The 19,343-nt window shown below is 44.2% G+C and overlaps 1 protein-coding gene across 2 annotated transcripts in view; it reads right to left on the minus strand.

The window, feature by feature from the left end:
- Positions 1 to 19,343, minus strand: part of SGSM2 (small G protein signaling modulator 2) — a 373,891-nt gene that overhangs the window by 161,474 nt on the left and 193,074 nt on the right. For both annotated transcript variants that reach the window (XM_063449885.1, XM_063449878.1), the window contains exon 3: positions 9,262 to 9,424. In XM_063449885.1, coding sequence (XP_063305955.1) covers positions 9,262 to 9,424 — 163 coding nt within the window. The remainder of the gene's footprint in view (positions 1 to 9,261; positions 9,425 to 19,343) is intronic.

The following is a 19,343-nucleotide window of genomic DNA, read 5'->3' on the forward strand; positions in this document are numbered from 1 at the left end:
ATAAACACAATGCACAAACTCACTGCAAGCAGCTACCCCACACACATACGGTCCCTGACACAAACATACACATTCTCACAGAGACATACATTCACACACAAGGATACTCTACTTAAGACACACATTCTCAGGCACATACACCGTTAAACAGTGCCAGACACACTCAGAAATACACACAGCCAGATACATATTATGACTTTATAGCTGCCAATGTGTATCTATTCGTCATTTGTCAATGTGTGTGTCTCTGTGTATCAGTGTGTTGTGTGTGTGTGTGTTTATGCATGTGCGTGTTTCTGGGTGTGTATGTGTGCATGTGTCTGTGACTGCAATTTGAGGGTGGTATGGTACGGGCAATGCAAAGGTAAAGTGGAAATATAATATACAAACATATACAATACATGGGGAAACACATATACATTATATAGGATAATATATATGTGAAAGGATTATAGAATGATTGGGGGAAATGTATATGGTGCCGTTTATCTTTAACTTTGTTATTTGGTCAATTATTTTTTAGAAGCTTTTATTGCTGAAACTAAATTTTCAGATTTGTTTCCAAAACCCCCTTCACATCAGCACTTAAATATATGAATGCCAAGCTATGCAGCCATACTCCACAATTGTGTACGGGGTATGGTTGCATAGCCTGGCATTCATATTTGCAAATTACATTTGTTTATTGCAAATTAATTTAGTCTGCAAATTATGCTACAACTACAGCCAGAGAGTTCACAATGCAGCGGCACAGGGAGACACAACACTGCAAGCTTCTGAACAATGAATGCAGAGACTAACTCTCTGTATCCAGTGCTGCAAGCCCACATTTCAATACAATGACTGCTCCTTATAAACACACATAATGCAACCCCTATTTTTATTTCACTTTGTGTGTTAGTGGGGCCTCATGTTTGAGTTTTGCCTAAGGATTTTCAAAGTCTAGAGCCGTCACTGCTGGTAGGGGCACCTTGAAGACTGGTTTGGAAAACACTAATCTAAAGGATATTTATTTATTTATAAAATATTTTACTAGGAAAGATACATTGAGATTTATCTCGTTTTCAAGTATGTCCTGGGTCCACAAAACATTGCATTGTTATATTAGGGTACAATAAAATACAAAAACAATATTAATACACAATATATACAAATTTTACCATAGATATCTACACACTATCTCATTGTAATTCTCATCTAAAGCTAGGATACCTTGGATATATAGACTTTGGACATACTTGAGATTGTTCGAGTCCCAAACAATCCCAAACTAGCTCACATTTTTTTTTTCACAAATCTGTATTGCAGGATTAAGGAGAGAGCGCAGGTAACTTGTTTTTCTTTGTTTTTTACTATATATTGGGGCTGATGTGTACTGTAGTCATTGCTGCCGCCCATTGATGAGAGTGAGCGCAGGGCTTATCTTTCTGCATTTGTATCCATTTTGTGTATCACTCAGCCTTGTTACAATGCAGCCACCCATCCCATGTGTTCCCTATTAAGGGTTAATAATGTATAGGGGTGTATATAAAAATACCACTTTCTGTCTCATTAGAGATCTTTGCCAGAAGCTCAAGGAAGCAAGGTGAATGGTTAGAGTTAGGACCCACCTGGGGGGGTCTGCCTTGACGTTGGCAGGTGGGCTTTTCCTCTCATGGCCATTGGAGGTAACTAAAAAACCTCCATTTGTTTAAAAATACATAGGGAATAAGGAGAGAGCACAGGTAACTTGTTTTTCTTTGGTTCTGTACTGCAGTTAGCTTGCCTTATTTACAAGGTTCAGTAAACTATTACATTTTAAAGCATTATATAACTCCAACTGTGAGCAACCTGAAAGATCGGCAAATGGATAATATACCCCAGTCATTTTAGAAAGTCTTTTTAACATCTAGTTAGTAAGGTGTTTCTTTGCATTAAAAAAACCCTGTATCAGATGTTCCTTATTAATATTATTTATCATTACTGATATTATTGGTATTTATATAGTGCCAACTTATTCTACAGTGTTTTACAATATTATAAAGGGAGGGATTTAACAACAAATGGATCAAATTCTTAGAAATTGTAACAGGAACAAGAGGTTTTTGTGGACCCTGTTTGAATGAGCTTATTGCACTTAAAATGGGTGGTCTAACTGATTTTATTAGACACTTTATTATTACTTAAAGGCTTATAATTTATTTTCCATTCGAGATTGTCTAGTTCCATGCGTAGATGGCTCTGTATTGAGTTTTGACAGCAGCATTCATAGAACAACCTGTATAAGATGCACGATAATTCAGAGGGCAGCTGGCTGATTGGATTGATAAATCAACATGAGTTAAGACAGGCGCACAGCTCATGTTAAATCATAGACAGAAATAATGTTTTATTGAGTGGGTGTTGACTGCATTCTGACAGCGTGTCAACAGCATCTTTTTTTTTTTTCATAAGGCCAGGCTGCTAAGGATTATGGTGCCCACTCACCCCCTACTGCATGCGCCCAGGTGATAAAGACACATTGTGCAGGTGCATTTGACACTGTGCATAAAAAAGTCAAGTAGATGTTTGTGAACTGTGTGGATAACAGGCACCAAAAATTATAGGGGGAGATTGAGAAAAGTTTTGCTAATAAATAAAGTGTTTTATATTGAAGAAGTTTCTTGATACAGAGTACATGTATGGAGATTGGAAATTTTATATCACACTCAAGTTACAATACCTCATTGTGAGTTTAGCGTGAATATGACACTTTTATTGGACACTTCAGTTTCCATTGGACCATAAGGGATATGTCTAGGACAGGGTTCTCTAAACTCTGGCCCCACAGATGTTGCTGAACTACAAGGCTTACTACAGATTATGTATTTTGCCAAACACATTAATCATTGTCTATCAAACCATCATCACCTACTGAACTCCTACACTCCTTACCTTTTAACCCATCAACCCACTCATTTCTCTTATAGCTTTAATATCCCACCGTATCTCATTCTTTATAAATGAAAGTCCTTTATTTGCCTAAAAATTTTCTACATTATATTTTTCACTATCTCCCTCACCTGTCTCATTAGCAAAATCTTTTTATCCTTCTGCTTAACTGTCCTTGCTGACACCATCTTCTTTGCTCCCACTTTACTTCCTTCCTCTCTCTATTTATCCTATGCACTTTACTTTATACCTTTCCACCATATCTCCACCAACTCCTTCTAAATGCTCTAAATACAAACTCTCACACCAAACATTTAACTCTTACTTCCACCTTCTCTTCCTTCCAAACCTTCTGCACCTAGCAGCTGATGATGCCTGGTCCCTACTCCACAAACATATATTGTGCTAACACCAGGCACCACACCAATCTCACCAATGTCGTTCCATACCTAGTTCTTTCCATTAACCCACCATTGACCTTAGTAGCCTCAAAACTATCACAGTGGGCTAATTCTTTCAATCATGTTGCTGGCAATATCCTTGATCTAATTTTTTTCGCGTGCATGCACAATCTCTAAGCTCCATAGCATTCCATTCCCTCTCTCAGACACTGCTTATAATTTGTTCTTGAAGCCTACTTACCCACCACTCTCAGCCTAACCCCCTCAACCAGGAGGAACCTAAGTTCTGTTGACCTCCTTGCAAGCTCGCTGTCTTGGTGTTATCTTTGACTCTGGCCTCACTATTCTGTTAGCAAATCCTGTCGATTCCACCTTAAAAACATTGCCCGCATCCACCCCTTTCTTTGGCAAGATACTAATTTCTAGTATTGATTATTGAAATTCCCTCTTTCTTGGTCTTCCCAGAAGCTATACTACCCCGCTATAATCTGTTATGAATGCTGCTGCTAAGCTAATTTTCTTCTCCAGTCGCTGCTCTCACACTTCGGCTCTATGTCAGTCCTTGCATTGCCTTCCTGTATCCTACAGGAGTCATTTTCAAAATACAAACCCTTACCTATAAAGCTCTTGTTATATTTTGTCATTAATTCATAGGTATACACCGTCTCTCTACGCTATGCTGGTGACCTTCTCCTGTCCGCTGCTAGCACCCATACTGCTAACTTGTGCTTGCATGACTTCTCTCGGCAACTCCTTTCCTTTGGAGCAGACTGCCCACCACCATCAGACTCTCCCCATGTCTTTTAAGAAGTCCCTCAAAGCCCGTCACTTCAGTAAAGCTTATGGCCTCCAAGAGTACCCTCTATCTCTATCTATACTTTTTTTTTCTTTGCAATTGTATTATCAATTTAATTATTGACTGTGATCTGAATTGCCAAATACCATTTTGTATACCTAAGATGTATTTAACACAAACCTCTATTAAAAGAAACACCTTCCTAATTTGTCACTATTGTCTTAAATTTGCCAGTACTTGAAGACAGGCGTAAAAGAAATCCAAGATAGAACCTGCAGCACAATTTGCACAATAAAATACTTAGCAGATGTGCTAATTGCTGCAGACATTTAATCCATCCCTTTCATGACTACATAGAAAGTTAATTAGAGTATTATAATATTTTTCTGCTGTAAACAATAACATTTAATGCAGCTATTTTGTAACCCTTTTTTAGAGTGAATAGCTCTCCCTATACAACCAAGCATTCTGCTAGCATTTCCTGCTGTTGGGAACAACAGGGAGATGTCCACAACAAACATATACCCTGTTCCAAATTATTATGCAAATTATATTTTTCTCATTTACCTAAATAATTGATGTAAATAACAGTCAGCATAATTCTCATGTTATCAACTATTAAGAGTACAATTCAAATGTTATTGAACAAACCTCCTAATGATAACTGTGGCGGAACCAGCCTCCCCACTGGGCATTGGAGAAGACTGATTGCCAGCCTCCTGCCCTGTGACTATGGTCCCATGTTAAAATGCTTGATTTTCCCCTGCAAAGACCCGAAAGCCGGGTCATTCTGTACTTTCCCTATGTGAGCAGTGTTACCCCAGATAGCTATGCCATGGAGCCCATTCGTATAACGAAAGACTGTGAAAGACTTTGGCTCCATGGCAATTGAACTGTATGTATGTGATCTGAGTGCCATTCAGTCATAATGTGCGCTCAGATCTAAGCTATCTGGGAATATGTTGAATGTACCTGTTTTATGCAATAGCTGCACAGTTATATATTTTTATGTATTTTATTGTAGTTTGCTACCATGTGGCTAATGGAGTTTTGCCTCTGTCCTTGGAGATAATTGGATTACTTCCCAATTATCTCCAGGATGGAAGACTCTGTGGAACTGGTTTTGGGCAGAAAAGCCATGCTTCATTTGGTGAAATAGGACTTTTACTTAACCTTTTAACCCCTGAACCGATTGCCCTGATTTTTGAGTATGTGTATATTTCAAGCATGCTGATTCTGAAAATGTATGTTTTATGTGAATGGCATGTATATTTTGGAAGTTATTAATATTTTGTACAAACTGTATTTCTCTGCCTGTGATAATTATATTACCCATTGTCATATCACAGGCAGAGGGGAGGATTTTGTGTGGGAGTGTCTGTGTGTATTGTATGGATTGATTGGTTGTATTTCAAAACTCTGTGGGCAGTACTATGTTTATGGATTGTGAATAAAAGAGGCTGTATGTGCCAGTACAGTCAGTTCTGCTTGACCTCAAAACGAAGTGGTGTCTCGTTATTGGGGGAATTGGATTGTATGCGGAGTGCCAGGAGTGTAAGCTGATTGTATGCTTTTCCTGTTCAGCTGTTTACAGCATTCATATGCTTGAGAGCATTCACATGCTTCTCCGGTTCGGTGGTTGTGGTGTCTGCTGCAGTGCTTGGAGTCCTCAGGAAGCGCTAGGAGCATCCTTTTAACGGAGGTACCCAGTCGGGGTGCCCGTCGATCCCTTACAATAACATTATTTTTTTTAAACATAAAAAACTTACAATGCACTGTTCCAAATTATTACGCACAGTAAATTTCAAAACACTTTATAGGTTGTAAAGCACTGAAAATTGTCATTTGTTGTGTTTGCAGCATATTTACTGAAATCAAAAGCTATTTCAATCAAACATAACAACATTTAAACTTTTTAAACATTTTAACAGGTCACGTTACATTTTAACAGAGGACCCCTTATTTGATAGCAACTTCACAAGTCTTGCATCCATTGAACTTGTGAGTTTTTGGACAGTTTCTGCTTGAATTTTTTGCAAGATGTCAGAAAAGCTTCCCAGAGCTGCTGTTTGGATGTAAACTGCCTTCCACCCTCATAGATCTTTTGCTTGAGGATGCTCCAAAGGTTCTCAATAGGATTGAGGTCAGGGGAGGATGGAGGCCACACCATGACTTTCTCTCCTTTTATCCCCATAGCAGCCATTGATGCAGAGGTATTCTTTGCAGCATGAGATGGTGCATTGTCATGCATGAAGATGATTGTATTACAGAAAGCATAGTTCTTCCTTCTGTACCAGGGAAGAAAGTGGTCAGTCATAAACTCCACATACTTTGCAGAGGTCATCGTTACACCTTCGGGGCCGACCAGCTCTCTTCCCATGATTCCGGCCCAAAACATGACTACCACCTTGCTGACATCGCAGCCTTGTTGGAACAGGGTGGCCGTCCACCAACCATCCAGTACTCCATCCATCTGGACCATCCTGGGTTGCACGGCACTCATCAGTGAACAGGACTGTTTGAAAATTAGTCTTCATGTATTTTTCTGCCCAATGCAGCCGTTTATGCTTGTGAGCATTGGTTAGTGGTGGCCAAATAGAAGGCTTATGCACAGTTGCAAGACTCTGGAGGACTCTACACCTTGATGTCTGTGGGACTCCAGAGGCACCAGCAGCTTCAAATATCTGTTTGCTGCTATGTAATGGTATTTTAGCAGCTGCTCTCTTGATCCGATGCATGGATCTGGCAGAATTCTTCCTCAATGTGCCTTTATCTGCACAAACCCGTCTGTGCTCTGAATCAACTACAAATCTCTTAATAGTGCGATGATCACGCTTAAGTTTTCTTGAAATATCTAATGTTTTCATACCTCGTCCAAGGCATTGAACTATTTCACTCTTTTCGGTAGCAGAGAGATCCTTTTTCTTCCCCATATTGCATGAAAATGGTGCTCTGCTTATTAATGTGGAACACCCTCCTTTAGTAGTTTTTCCTTAAATTGGGCTCACCTGGCAATCTAATTATCACAGGTGTCCGAGATTGTTTTCAGTGATCAAAAGAGCCCTGAGAAACAATGACATCCATGAGTTAAACTGAAAAACAAAATATTTAATCTTTGTGACACTTAAATGGAATTTGCATAATAATTTGGAAACGAGTGTAGTGCGAGAGTATAATTAGATGGGCTCATGCTGTTGTCAGGGTACTAGGATCCTGCAGAGAGCACTAAAACAGTACTTCCTGCGGGGTATACTTGCAGTGGGCTGGCATACATTTTTGGATCGCTGCCGTAGAGAAGTGTGAGATTGTGAGTCTGATGCCATAAAGAACCAGCTACAGGGAATGTGAGCCCACACTACATTTACCCTCTTTTCTATAAAAAGGAGCATGTCAGGTCTGTGGATGCAAAAAATCATCAGAGGAGGAGCTACCCTGCTCTCTGTTTTAGGCAGCATGCAGTAGCTCCTGTGTCCTGCGCTTCCCATGAAATACCATGGTCAGGTTTTTCAAACCACCAAGGATAAGGATTCCCCAACCTGGTCAAAGTGTGTGCCCTGGCATTCTTTACTCATCTGCCTGGATTATGATGTAATTTGCCACTACTAATATATAATTAAAAGAAAATGGAGGGGGGTGGGGCCTGACTGCTGAACAGAGCAGAAGTGTACCACTGCAGCACCTGCTCTAAGTTGCAAACATTTCAGATAAAAGCTTAATTACAGCCTCTACTCAACTTCTAAGTGCCACCAGCCGACAGGTGACAACAAGGGGAACATGCTGACACCAGACAAGCGGTTCTCCCTGCAGGAATTACCTGAATGCTGTTTGCGGCCTACAAGCATGGTCAGCGTGGGGGAGGCGGCCAATCCCCTGATGCTACACATGGCTGAAACCTGAAATCAGGGCCCTCGTTTCCCCACCCATGGACCGGCGGGGGTTATCCCGGTCCCCACAGTGGTGCTAGACTCCTACCCTTTGCAGGAACCGTCAATCCCTGATATGTGGCCTTACTTCGACCAGCGACCCAAGATGACCGCCGAGGCGAAGCCACCACCTCACAACACTCCTGAGGTTTGGGCCTCACATAAGGAACAACTAACCAGAGCCTTGGACCGTATCTGGTCGCAATTCTGGATGTGCATCCACCAGCGGACGCAGCTCTCCACGACTATTGTTGGGAACCAGCCCGACACTCTCCGACACACAGTCACACAGCGAACCCCTGGGTGAAACCCTAAACCAAATCGGTCAATGCAGAAGCAGAAACTTAAGTCACGAGAGACACCTCGACGCAGACAACGCAGCTCTGCTGTGAACTGCCACCCTCCTGGGCCATGGTCCACCTCGGTACACTGCCCCGCAGAACTCCCATGCTCTCAAAGGGTCCTTACCTATTTTGAGCGGAAAGAGCAAGTTGAAAGACTGCGAGACCAAATCCTGGAGAGAGCTCAGAGGGGGACCTGTGGGTCCGGCGACTCAGACCGTATAGCAGCCTTGGGCAGCCTGGCACCCATTCTCATCCATTTGTGCTGTTTTAATTTGTTATAATTTTGTCTGATATGCATGTTTGCAAAGCAGCACTGTGTTTCACTCATGTTTATACTTAACCTGATCTTTTACCTTGTCTAAGCTTGTTACTACTTTAAAAAAAAATGTGCAGGTTGCTTGTCTTGAAATTTGAAAACTACTCTCTTTTCCTGATATTCTGTCAAGACTACCAAACTGATGTAACTTTTCACACACAACTAAAATAAGGAATTCAATTTTTTTTTTTTTTTTTTTTTAAAAGCAGCCCACCAATCATGTGAAACAGAGCAGAATGCTCCAGAAGGTATTTTGCAGACATTTCATGATGCACTCAAGTACCAAGTTATTAGGAAATGCTAGAAAAACTACATTGGTCTCATAGGGGGTGTGATAACACTATACATATATTACTTACAATAGAGGGAAATGTTATTTACAGTAAAAACATTAAAGATGTGGCATTCTCTGCAAAGAGGTAGCTTAGTCAGATTTTTTTTTTTGGGTAGAGTGGGGCAGAAAATTTGAGCATATAACTAATATGCACAGGAATAGTTTGCTTTTAGTGAAGAGCCAAAAATGTCAGTAACCCCACAAATACACACTGAAATACTACTATGTCAGTCTTACCTGCCTTCCCCCTGCTGCTGTAGGTCTTGCACTTTCTTACATATATCTGCAGCTGTTGTGCATGTCTTCGCAACTTTCATAAACAATGCAGCAACTTTATCACTGCGGAGGAAGCCGGCCGCCCTCCGCTTTAAAAGGTGAAGGAGACATGCCTCTACGACACCTGAGAAAAAGGACAGAAAATGTCACTATTGAGCTATCAAATGACTGCGTGTAACGTTTTGAAGGAAATTTCAGGCACATAGTTATATTAGAAATATTGGGAACAAATAACAGTAATAACAGTATCTCATCCAATTTTAAATCTTATGCATTTACAAACTAAAAAAAACAAAAACTATCTGGTTCTTTTCATTAAAGAGAGAGATGTTGCATAAATTGCAATGTTAGTTGGGGGAAAATCCAATTCATCTGGAATGCTGATACTTAATCCCTACTATTTGAGCCTCAATTTGGGCCTCAAATAATCACAACTGGCTCTTTTAGGTAAAATCCATTGATTTATAAATGATTGAAAAATTATTCTATTAATACAACTTTCAGTCTGTATTTGCATGTATAATATTATTTTTTTCATTTCCATAAAATGTGCATTATATCAAATTCTGGAAAAACAGAATACAGTATGGAAATAAAAAGAACCAGAACCAAAAAAGTCTAACTTACTATGAATGAGACCATAATCTTAGAATTCGGGAATGACAGGAGCGGAACCATACAAACGTTGCGTTAAACCCTATGTATGAATAATCTAGACACTTCTGAAACTGGACTCTCTACTATGCTTTTATCCACAGTTACCCGAATGTTCGGAGAGACAAATTGATAAATACTGAAGAGGTAAGATTTTAAAAAACAGCGCCCTGGAGATAAGTGTGTTCAAAGAAACCAATAATTATATTTCTGTGCAATACATTCTTCATGTGTTAAAATACAAAACAAATACTTTTGTTCATAAATATTATTGAGTTTGTTTCCAAAAATTAGTTTTAACTTACTTGTTTAGATGCCAAGTAAATCCAATTATCATACAGGTCACTTACACTACACCGGAAACAAAGGGGCCAACTGTCTCGATTTTTATAAAGCTTACAGTATGCCTACAGTTATGAGTGATGGCTTTGCATCTGAGTGTATCTGATTGAACTCGATGTTCTGCCAATACTTTATCAAATAAAGAACAAATGTTGAAACAAGTAATTTCTTGTCATTAATAATTAAAAAAGGTCAATGCCCAATTTCTTACTATTAGAGGAACTCACTTTATTAGACATTTGAAACAAAAATTAGATTGTGTACAGGCAGTTCAGGTATTGAGAGGCAAGATGAAATTAGGTCAAGCTAAGGTTAATCAACAGAAGCTACACAGAAGGAGCTCCTCAGCTTAACCTTAAATGGACACCATAGTCACCAAAACAACTGCTTAATGAAGCATTTTTTGCGTATAGAACATTCATAGGAAGTTTCACTGCTCAATTCACTACCATTTAGGAGTTGAATCACTTTTGTTTTTGACTGTAACTGGCACAGCCTGCATGAAAACAAAATGGTTTCATTTTCAATCAGATGCAACATACTTTAAATGTTTTAAATTCCTGCTCTGTAAATTGAACTTGAATTACATACAGTAGGCTCCTGCAAGGTGTCACAAGCTATTAACTGAGAAGAAGATAAGAAATTCTAAATTAAACAGAATTTGCAATAGAGGAAGTGTAAACGTTAGATCTATCATTACTGGAAGTGTTTAGGAAGACTGGGTAAGTCACATACAGGGAGGTGTGACTAGGGCTGCATAAGCAAAGTGATTTAACTTCTAAATGGCAGTGAATTGAGCAGTGAAACTGCAGGGGCATGTTCTATACACCAAAACTGCTTCATTAAACTAAAGTTGTTTTGGTGACTATAGTGTCCATTTAATATTACCCATATAACTCAAGAAATCCTCCTATTTTAGGACTGCTACTGTTTTATGCAGGAAAGCACTCCCTTACATACTCCTGGACTGAGTTTTAATGGCTTCACCAGGGGCTTGGCTGTGCCAGTTATTGCTACAGCCTTCTGGCTATCTTCGGGCATGAGGAAGCAGCAGATCCCCTGCCTTGGTTTCAACAACAGCTTAAAGGGACACTCCAGGCACCCAGACCACTTCTGCTCATTGGATTGGTCTGGGTGCCAACACCCACTACCCTTAACCCTGCAAGTGTAATTATTGCAGTTTTTTTTAAACTGCAATAATTACCTTGCAGGGTTAAGTCCTCCCCTAGTGGCTGTCTATTAGACAGCCACTAGAGGGAACTTTCCTATGGGGTGCGCTAATGCGCATGCGTGGCACTGCCACACATGCGCATTAGGTCTCCTCGGCCGGCGGCGAGATCAGTCTCGCCCACCAGCCGACGTAAGCAGAAGGAGGAGCGGCGGGGGAGGAGGAAGCAGCGACGTGGGACCTGTCGCTGCCTCTGGTAAGTCACTGAAGGGGTTTTCACCCCTTCAGCAACTGGGGATTGGGGGGTGGGAGGGAGAGGGACCCTCCAGTGCCAGGAAAACGGATCGTTTTCCTGGCACTGGAGTTTCCCTTTAAGTTTGGGCTCAGTTTCCCCCCATTTTGGACCGGTGGGGGTTATCCCAGTCTCCACTGTAATGAATCCCTTTAATCATCAGGACACAACTGACCATTTGCTGGCATTACAAGGCTTTGCTTTCAAGATGGCTGCTGCCACGAGGTGTCCCTCGTGGCCTCTTATGACAATGCACCACCCACATGAGGAGACTCATACAAGTATTTGATAAGCTCTGTTTACACTTTTGAACTACACTGAAGTTTGTGTCCTACCCAAGTCCCAAGACGCGGAACCTAAGCCGACATTTACAAGCCTACTCCTCAAGACATCCTATGCCGTTCTCCTATTCCTGGGCCAAGAGGTTTTAGGGGATTCCATCCCTCAGCATAGCTCACACTCTCAGAGGTCCTTGGTGTCACGGTTCCGCGGGATTCTGTCAGCATGGCCGCACAGAAACACAGCAGTCACGCCGATGGAAATAATACATACTTACCTTACTCGCAGCAGACCACTACCCGACCTCCTTCCGTCCTGGTCCCCAGCGTGTGCGCCATTCCCAGAGATGCCGGCTGCTGTGGTTCTGGTTTTAATGGAGATATTGTCAGGTCCCCTGCCCCCACGCCGCTCGCGGCGACCTTGCTTACCTCATTATAGCGGGCAGCGTCATCTGGTCCCTGTCTTCAGACTGGCCGTTTGTCTGACGTTGCACGCTCCTGGGCAGCTTCCTTATATGTGACCCGGCACACAGTGATGACTTCAGAGACCACAAGGGAGGAAAGAAACTCCTCCCACGTGTTGTGGTTAACACTAATTGGAGGTTAGCCAATCAGACACACCCTGTGTGTATATAAGCTAACCCCTCCCTTGCCTTAGTGCCCTGTTGTGGTCTTTGGTTTACCATTGAGCATTGCAATTGCTATTTGGATTTCCTGGTTAATGATATTTGGCTTTGTCTCTCGTTATTCCGTCTCTCTGTTTCCCTTGATCTCGGCTCGTGTTTTGACTATCCCTTTTTGCATAATCCGAAAATTCTAAGGATCGGTATTGCAATTATCTCAACTCTGTTCTGTCTGCGTGTTCGGGTTTCCTAGTTAACGTTACATATATAGCCTTTGCCTACATTAACGTCCTTAATGTGTGACGTGTGTGACATGTCATGATTCCATTTTATTCCAGAAGTTTGGTCCTTAAGGGGTTAAAGATGGCACTTAGACATGCACGCACATTTTGGGGTCAGAGGCCACATACAGCCAATTACAGCTTTAGGAGTTTATTTAAACCCAAATTGCCTTTTGATCAGTGCCCTGTCATGGTTTCCCTTTGCTGGTTATCCAAGAGTGGAAAATTACATAGTTGATGCAGAGTCTGGTTTTAATCCATAAAGGGCATAAATCACCTAACATTCCTAAATTGTTTGGAATAACGTGCTTTAAAACATCAGGTATGATGTTGTATCGATCAGGTAGTGTAAGGGTTACGCCTGCTTCACAGTGACAGACCAAACTCCCTGTTAAACGCACCGCAAACAACCGCAAACAGTCCATTTGCACAACCGCAAACTCCCCATTTGCACAAGGTTGGATACCAAGCTAGCCATGTCCCGTTCCTTGTCCTCACCAGGGCCGGCGCCACCTGTAAGGCGACCTAGGCAGCCGCCTAGGGCGCAACTTATCAGGGGGCGCCGGATCCCTGTCCCCGCTGCGCCTCCTCATGCTGCGCCGCCTGAGCGCTTTTACAAACCTCAGGCGGCGCAGCACTGCTGCATGGAGGGCGGCCGGGTTTGAGAGACCGGCAGGAGGGAAGCGCAGAGCGCTCCCTCCTGCCGGTCTCTCCATGTAGCGTGGCCGGGTGGCGCGGAACGCAGGACAGGAACCTCTGTTTCCTGTACCCGGCCGCCGGCGGAATGACAGGAAGTGCTCACGCAGTGAGAACTTCCTGTCATTCCACCGGCGGCCGGGTACAGGAAACAGAGGTTCCTGTCCCGCGTTCCGCGCCGCCCGGCCACGCTACATGGGCAGGAGGGGAGGGTAAGGACCACTAGGGGAGGGAGGGGGGGTATAAGGACCACTAGGGGAGGGGGGTATAAGGACCACTAGGGGAGGGATGGGGGGGATAAGGACCACTAGGGGAGGGATGGGGGGGATAAGGACCACTAGGGGAGAGAGGGGGGATAAGGACCACTAGGGGAGAGAGGGGGGATAAGGACCACTAGGGGAGAGAGGGGGGGATAAGGACCACTAGGGGAGGGAGGGGGGATAAGGACCACTAGGGGAGGGGGATAAGGACCACTAGAGGAGGGAGGGGGGATAAGGACCACTAGGGGAGGGAGGGAGAGGGGGGATAAGGACCACTAGGGGAGGGAGGGGGGATAAGGACCACTAGGGGAGGGGAGGGGGGAGTAAGGACCACTAGGGGAGGGGAAGGTAAGGACCAGTAGGGGAGGGGAGGGGGGGAGCAAGGACCACTAGGGGAGGGGAGGGTAAGGACCACTAGGGGAGGGGAGGGGGAAGTAAGGACCACTAGGGGAGGGGAGGGGGAAGTAAGGACCACTAGGGGAGGGGAGGGGAGGGTAAGGACCACTAGGGGAGGGGTGAGTCAGGACCACTGGGGGAGGGGGTGAAGGAACACAGGGGGAACGGGGGTGGGGAGGTCCACTAGGGGTTTGGGAGAGGGAGGACCACTAAGGGGGGGAAGGACCACCAAAGGGGGGTAAGGAGGGAGGACTACTAAGGAGAGGGGAGGAGGGTACGGACCACTAAAGGGGGGGAGATTACCACTAAGGGGGTGGGGGGAGTAGGGGAAGGTCTACTAAGGGGTTTGGGAGAGGGAGGACCACTAAGGGGTTTGGGAGAGGGAGGACCACTAAGGGGGGAGGGGGGAGTGAGAATACCACCAAGGGGGGACTGCAGAGGGACAGGGGGCCAAGGGAGAGCACTAAGTGACAGAAGGGGAGAACACGGAGGGACAGAAGGGAAGGGGAAATCAATAATTGACCGGAGGGGAGAGCACTATGATTTTTTATTTTTTTTAAATAAAGAGCTGTTCCCCTCTCAGTCCCTATCCTACCCCACAAACCCTCTCTTTTACACTGCACACATACACAATGCATCCCCCCACACACACACAGAAACATACAATGCATTCCTACTCACAGAGACACACCCGAAACGCACAATGCATCCCTTACGTTCTCTTACATAATTAATGCACCCCTTACAGACACACACTGCATTCAATTACATACACAGAAACAAACCTTGCACCCCTTACACACACACACACACACAGAAACATACAATGCATTTCTTACACGCAAACACACACTGCATCCCCTATAAACACACTACATCCCTTACACAAATTGCACACATAAAACATCCCCAACTCATGGATGGGCCATGTAGGTGCATTTATGGGTGGGCATTGTAGGCGTATGCCCCCTGGGGGCCCAGACCTTGAGCTGTGTAAGGGGCCCTAAAAAATGGAGCTGCTTCCTGTTCGTTAATTGTTGTGAGCACTGTTAAAAACAGTCTCCAGAGAGCCTCTTCTACACCAGACCTGTGGAGCCAGACTGAGCCCATCATCAGCCTCTTGTCCTCATCTGGTGGTAAGTAGGCAATCCAACATATTATTAGTGGCACTAATCTCTAATTTACCTCACATTAAATGGATACTGTAGTCACCAGAAGCACTAATGTAGTGGTTCTGGTGTCTATAGCCTGTGCCTGTAGGCTTTTTAATGTAAACACACTGTCTTTTCAGATAAAAGACACTTTGTGAAGACTGGCGTTGGCCCATATGGCAGAGCATATGGGCGGGGCATTGTGATGTCACATGGTGGGCAGGACATATGGGGGGGCGGCAAATTTTTTTTTGCCTGGGGCGGCAAAAATCCTTGCACTGGCCCTGGTCCTCACTGATGTCATTGAAGGTCTCTTCCTCCACCCAGCCACGTACAACACCAAGGGTCCCCGAAAGGTGACAACATGCCCCCTGTATTTTTTTTTTTAAATGTACACGACTGTTACACCAGATATGAGTTGCACTGGTGTGACACTGTGCCCTGGCAGGCCCTGAAACGCACACGTATGAAGGAAACTGACTGCTATTATATTACAGTCAATATATATATTTTTTTAAATGCAAGCTATTGTGACACCAGATAGTGGTGGCATTGGGCAAGTGGGCACAGTATACTCTGTGAGCCTAACACACACGCTGGCAGGCAGGCAACTGCAATTAGATTACACAGAAAAAAAAAAAAAAAGCAGACTGATGTTCTAGCCCTAAAAAGGGCTTTTTGGGGTTCTGTCCTTACAGCAGAGATCAGATGAGTCCTTCAGGACTGTAGTGGACACTGAATACACTAGCCTAGCTATCGATTTCCCTATTAAATCAGCAGCAGCTACACTGTCCCTCCTCTCACTAAGAATGCAGCTTCCGGGGGGCGGGGCCTAGCTGTCATGGAGGAAAGACGCACTTCGTGTGAGCTCCCTCAATATCTCACTTTAAGCAGCTATCAACAAGCGAATTTCACCCCAGAAGGGGATGACCCAGCAATGTTGCTCCTACCTGACCGACCCGGCATGCTTAATAGTGGTCAGCAACTCGACAGAGTCTTACTTACCTCCGCGTGGCAAGTGTGGCCTGGTGCTCACCGGGCGGGAGAGGCGGCCGATCTCCCGATCCTGGGATGCCCAGGAGCAGCTACTTCCCGGCAGGAGCTCCGTTAGCCCCCCCCCCTCGGACCAGTGGGGGTTATCCCGGTCCACCCCTGAGAGGCTGTCTGGAGCTAATGGACGCACAGAGCACAGCCGTCCAGGCTGACATACTCATCTGTGACTCTCCCAATATGGCGGCAGCCGCGTGTCCTCCTGGTACCAGCAAAGCATGGCAGGATATTGAGTCTAAGCTGGACAGACTCTTTAATCAATTTTGGAAGCAAATAACAAGCAGGAAGCCCCAAGAAGCTCCACCACAGCCCCAACAAGCTCCACCACAGCTAAGCGAAGCAGTCCCCATTAAAATCCACCAACACAAAAGGCGTCGAAGACGGGACCGGAGGTATAAACAGAAATGCAGAGCCTGCCCCACGTCAAGCACTCGCCTCCACCTTAAGCCACCACAATCCTGCACCAGACGTGAAGCACCACCGGGACAGATCCGACCACCCGACAAAACAAGCTTCCACCACCTCAAGCCGCGTACCCGGCACTCAGCCAGAGACTTGCCTTTATTGTTCCAGGTATCAGGGACTCCCAGCGTCTGCACCTGGTGCCCAGAAGGGATCGGATGAGCACAAGCAGTAAACAGCAGCCTGCCAAGCATGTCCCACTATAGCCGATCCTCCACACCATGCCTTTGATCACATGAACTGCTCTCTGCACATTAACTCATCGTAAAGTAGCAAGCGTTTAAACATGTAATTATTTCACCTCCTAAAGAGTTTATTGTCGTAGTTCCTTACATGCCTTTACCTTAACTGTTCATGTATTATGTTATTCACTAGTCTCATCTCATGGGGCGACTCACACTTGATTTATAACTAGTGGTGGAGCTGTTGATATAAATACACAGTTGATAACGTGCAAGCTACACCCTAAACATGACAGCCATCTTTCACAACAATGTACTGCTATATACTCATACCCTCAGTGCAACTAGCCATGATATACGCACGTTCAGCCTAGCATGCTCAAATATAACACACTTCTGTCTAAAAAAAAAAAAAGAATGCAGCTTCCGAATGAATCTAAAATAGATGCTGTCCAGGAGGTGGGAGGGTCTGAGAGGGAGGGTCTGCTGCTGATTGGCTAGAATGTGTCTGCTGACTGTGAGGTACAGGGTCAAAGTTTACTCAATGATGATGAATAGGGGGCGGACCGAACATCGCATATGTTCGCCGTCCGTGGCGAACGCGAACAAGCTATGTTCGCCAGGTCCTATTCGCCAGCGAACTATTCGGGACATCTCTAGTCAGGATAGATGCCTCTGGAATGGGAGGTACGGGTTGAGATGGTACGCATACCAGTGTCTCAGGGGCCAAATAAGCATTTCTGGACAAAAGTCTCTGATGGGCCTGGGCAATCTGGTCCATACGGTGATCCTGTTCTTAAAATCTTGCCTCATAGGAGGCCATTTGCTGTCCTAAACCTGCAGGGCCCATGGTCCTATCATAATGTCATGATGTAATACCCCAACACGCAGAGTTTAGGATAGCAAGGAAAGAGGCTAGGATATAACTTATTACCTGGACTTAGAATGGCCAGACTAAACGTCAGACAAAGATAAAGAGTAATCAGAAACGAGACGAGGTCATGGTAACAGAGAGACTACGAAAACGAGAACAAGCCAGAGTCAGGTAGATGGTAATCAGTCACATGGGTAAACAAGACAGGAAAGGGTTAAAGATAAATTCGGAGTCAAGAACAAAGCTATTGTCAATACCAAAATAAACAAAATAGATCAAGGAACGCACTAAAGGGTACTGACACAGAAACCACGATAGGACAAAGTGGATAGGGCTAGGGAAGTTTAAATATCCTTTAACATTTGATTGGCCCACGTCATGCCTACGCCCCCAAAACGTTCGTGTGTGGGGGTGCTGGAATGATGTGGGCCAATGGGAGCCTGAATCAACTTTTGGCTCCCACTGCCCCTTTAAGAGTGAGCTTGTGACTCGAGCCGTGCTCCTAGTGCCAGGCGGGCCAAGTGACCAATCACTGCGGTCAGTGCATGCGGCTAAGTCAGAAGAGGAGATCAAGCCGCATGCGGCTCGTGTGGAGGCAGGAGTGATCCAGCCACGCGCGGCTCAAGCTTAGGAGCCAGGTCGGTCCCAAGATAAGGTAAATACAGCCACAACCACTTATCCCAATCACACAACTTTCCTAACGTCCTATGCCATTAAAAGCATATTACCGCGGATTTAATAAAACAGATAGACCCCCTACTTCATCCAGGTTACCGATCGATGGTTCAATATTCTGAGCCCTCTCTAATTTACTGTACACAACTATTTGATATTCCCACAAATTTTATATAGCATTTTATGTTTGTTTGAGACCACCTGAAAAAGATTGGATATCGCTAAAAATCATGATCACTATATACTTTCTCTACAAACCTCTAAAACGAACCAAACTACTCATCCATCCACTATACCACTTTATCCCACCTAGAACTAGTGCCCAGTTAAAATACTTGACTTTTACTTACCCACACTCAGTCATGCCACACACATTTCACCACTACTCTCACTGAATCCCTCTGACTACGGCTAAATTCATCTTCTACATCAGAACACTACTCCTAAGATTGGGTTGTATCCATGTCTCGGGTCTTTCATTTAGAATAGGGGCAGCTTCGGTCTCCTTCAACACTGACACTCCAGTGCATATTATTAAAAGATTGGGCAGATGGAAATCCACAAGTTACTGGCTATGGGAGGATAATGTATAATAAACGCAGGTTACTGGCTATGGGGGATAATGTATAATAAACACAGGTTACTGGCTATGGGGGGAT

This window comes from Pelobates fuscus, chromosome 1, assembly GCF_036172605.1.
Source record: "Pelobates fuscus isolate aPelFus1 chromosome 1, aPelFus1.pri, whole genome shotgun sequence".
NCBI classification, from domain to species: Eukaryota; Metazoa; Chordata; class Amphibia; order Anura; family Pelobatidae; genus Pelobates; species Pelobates fuscus.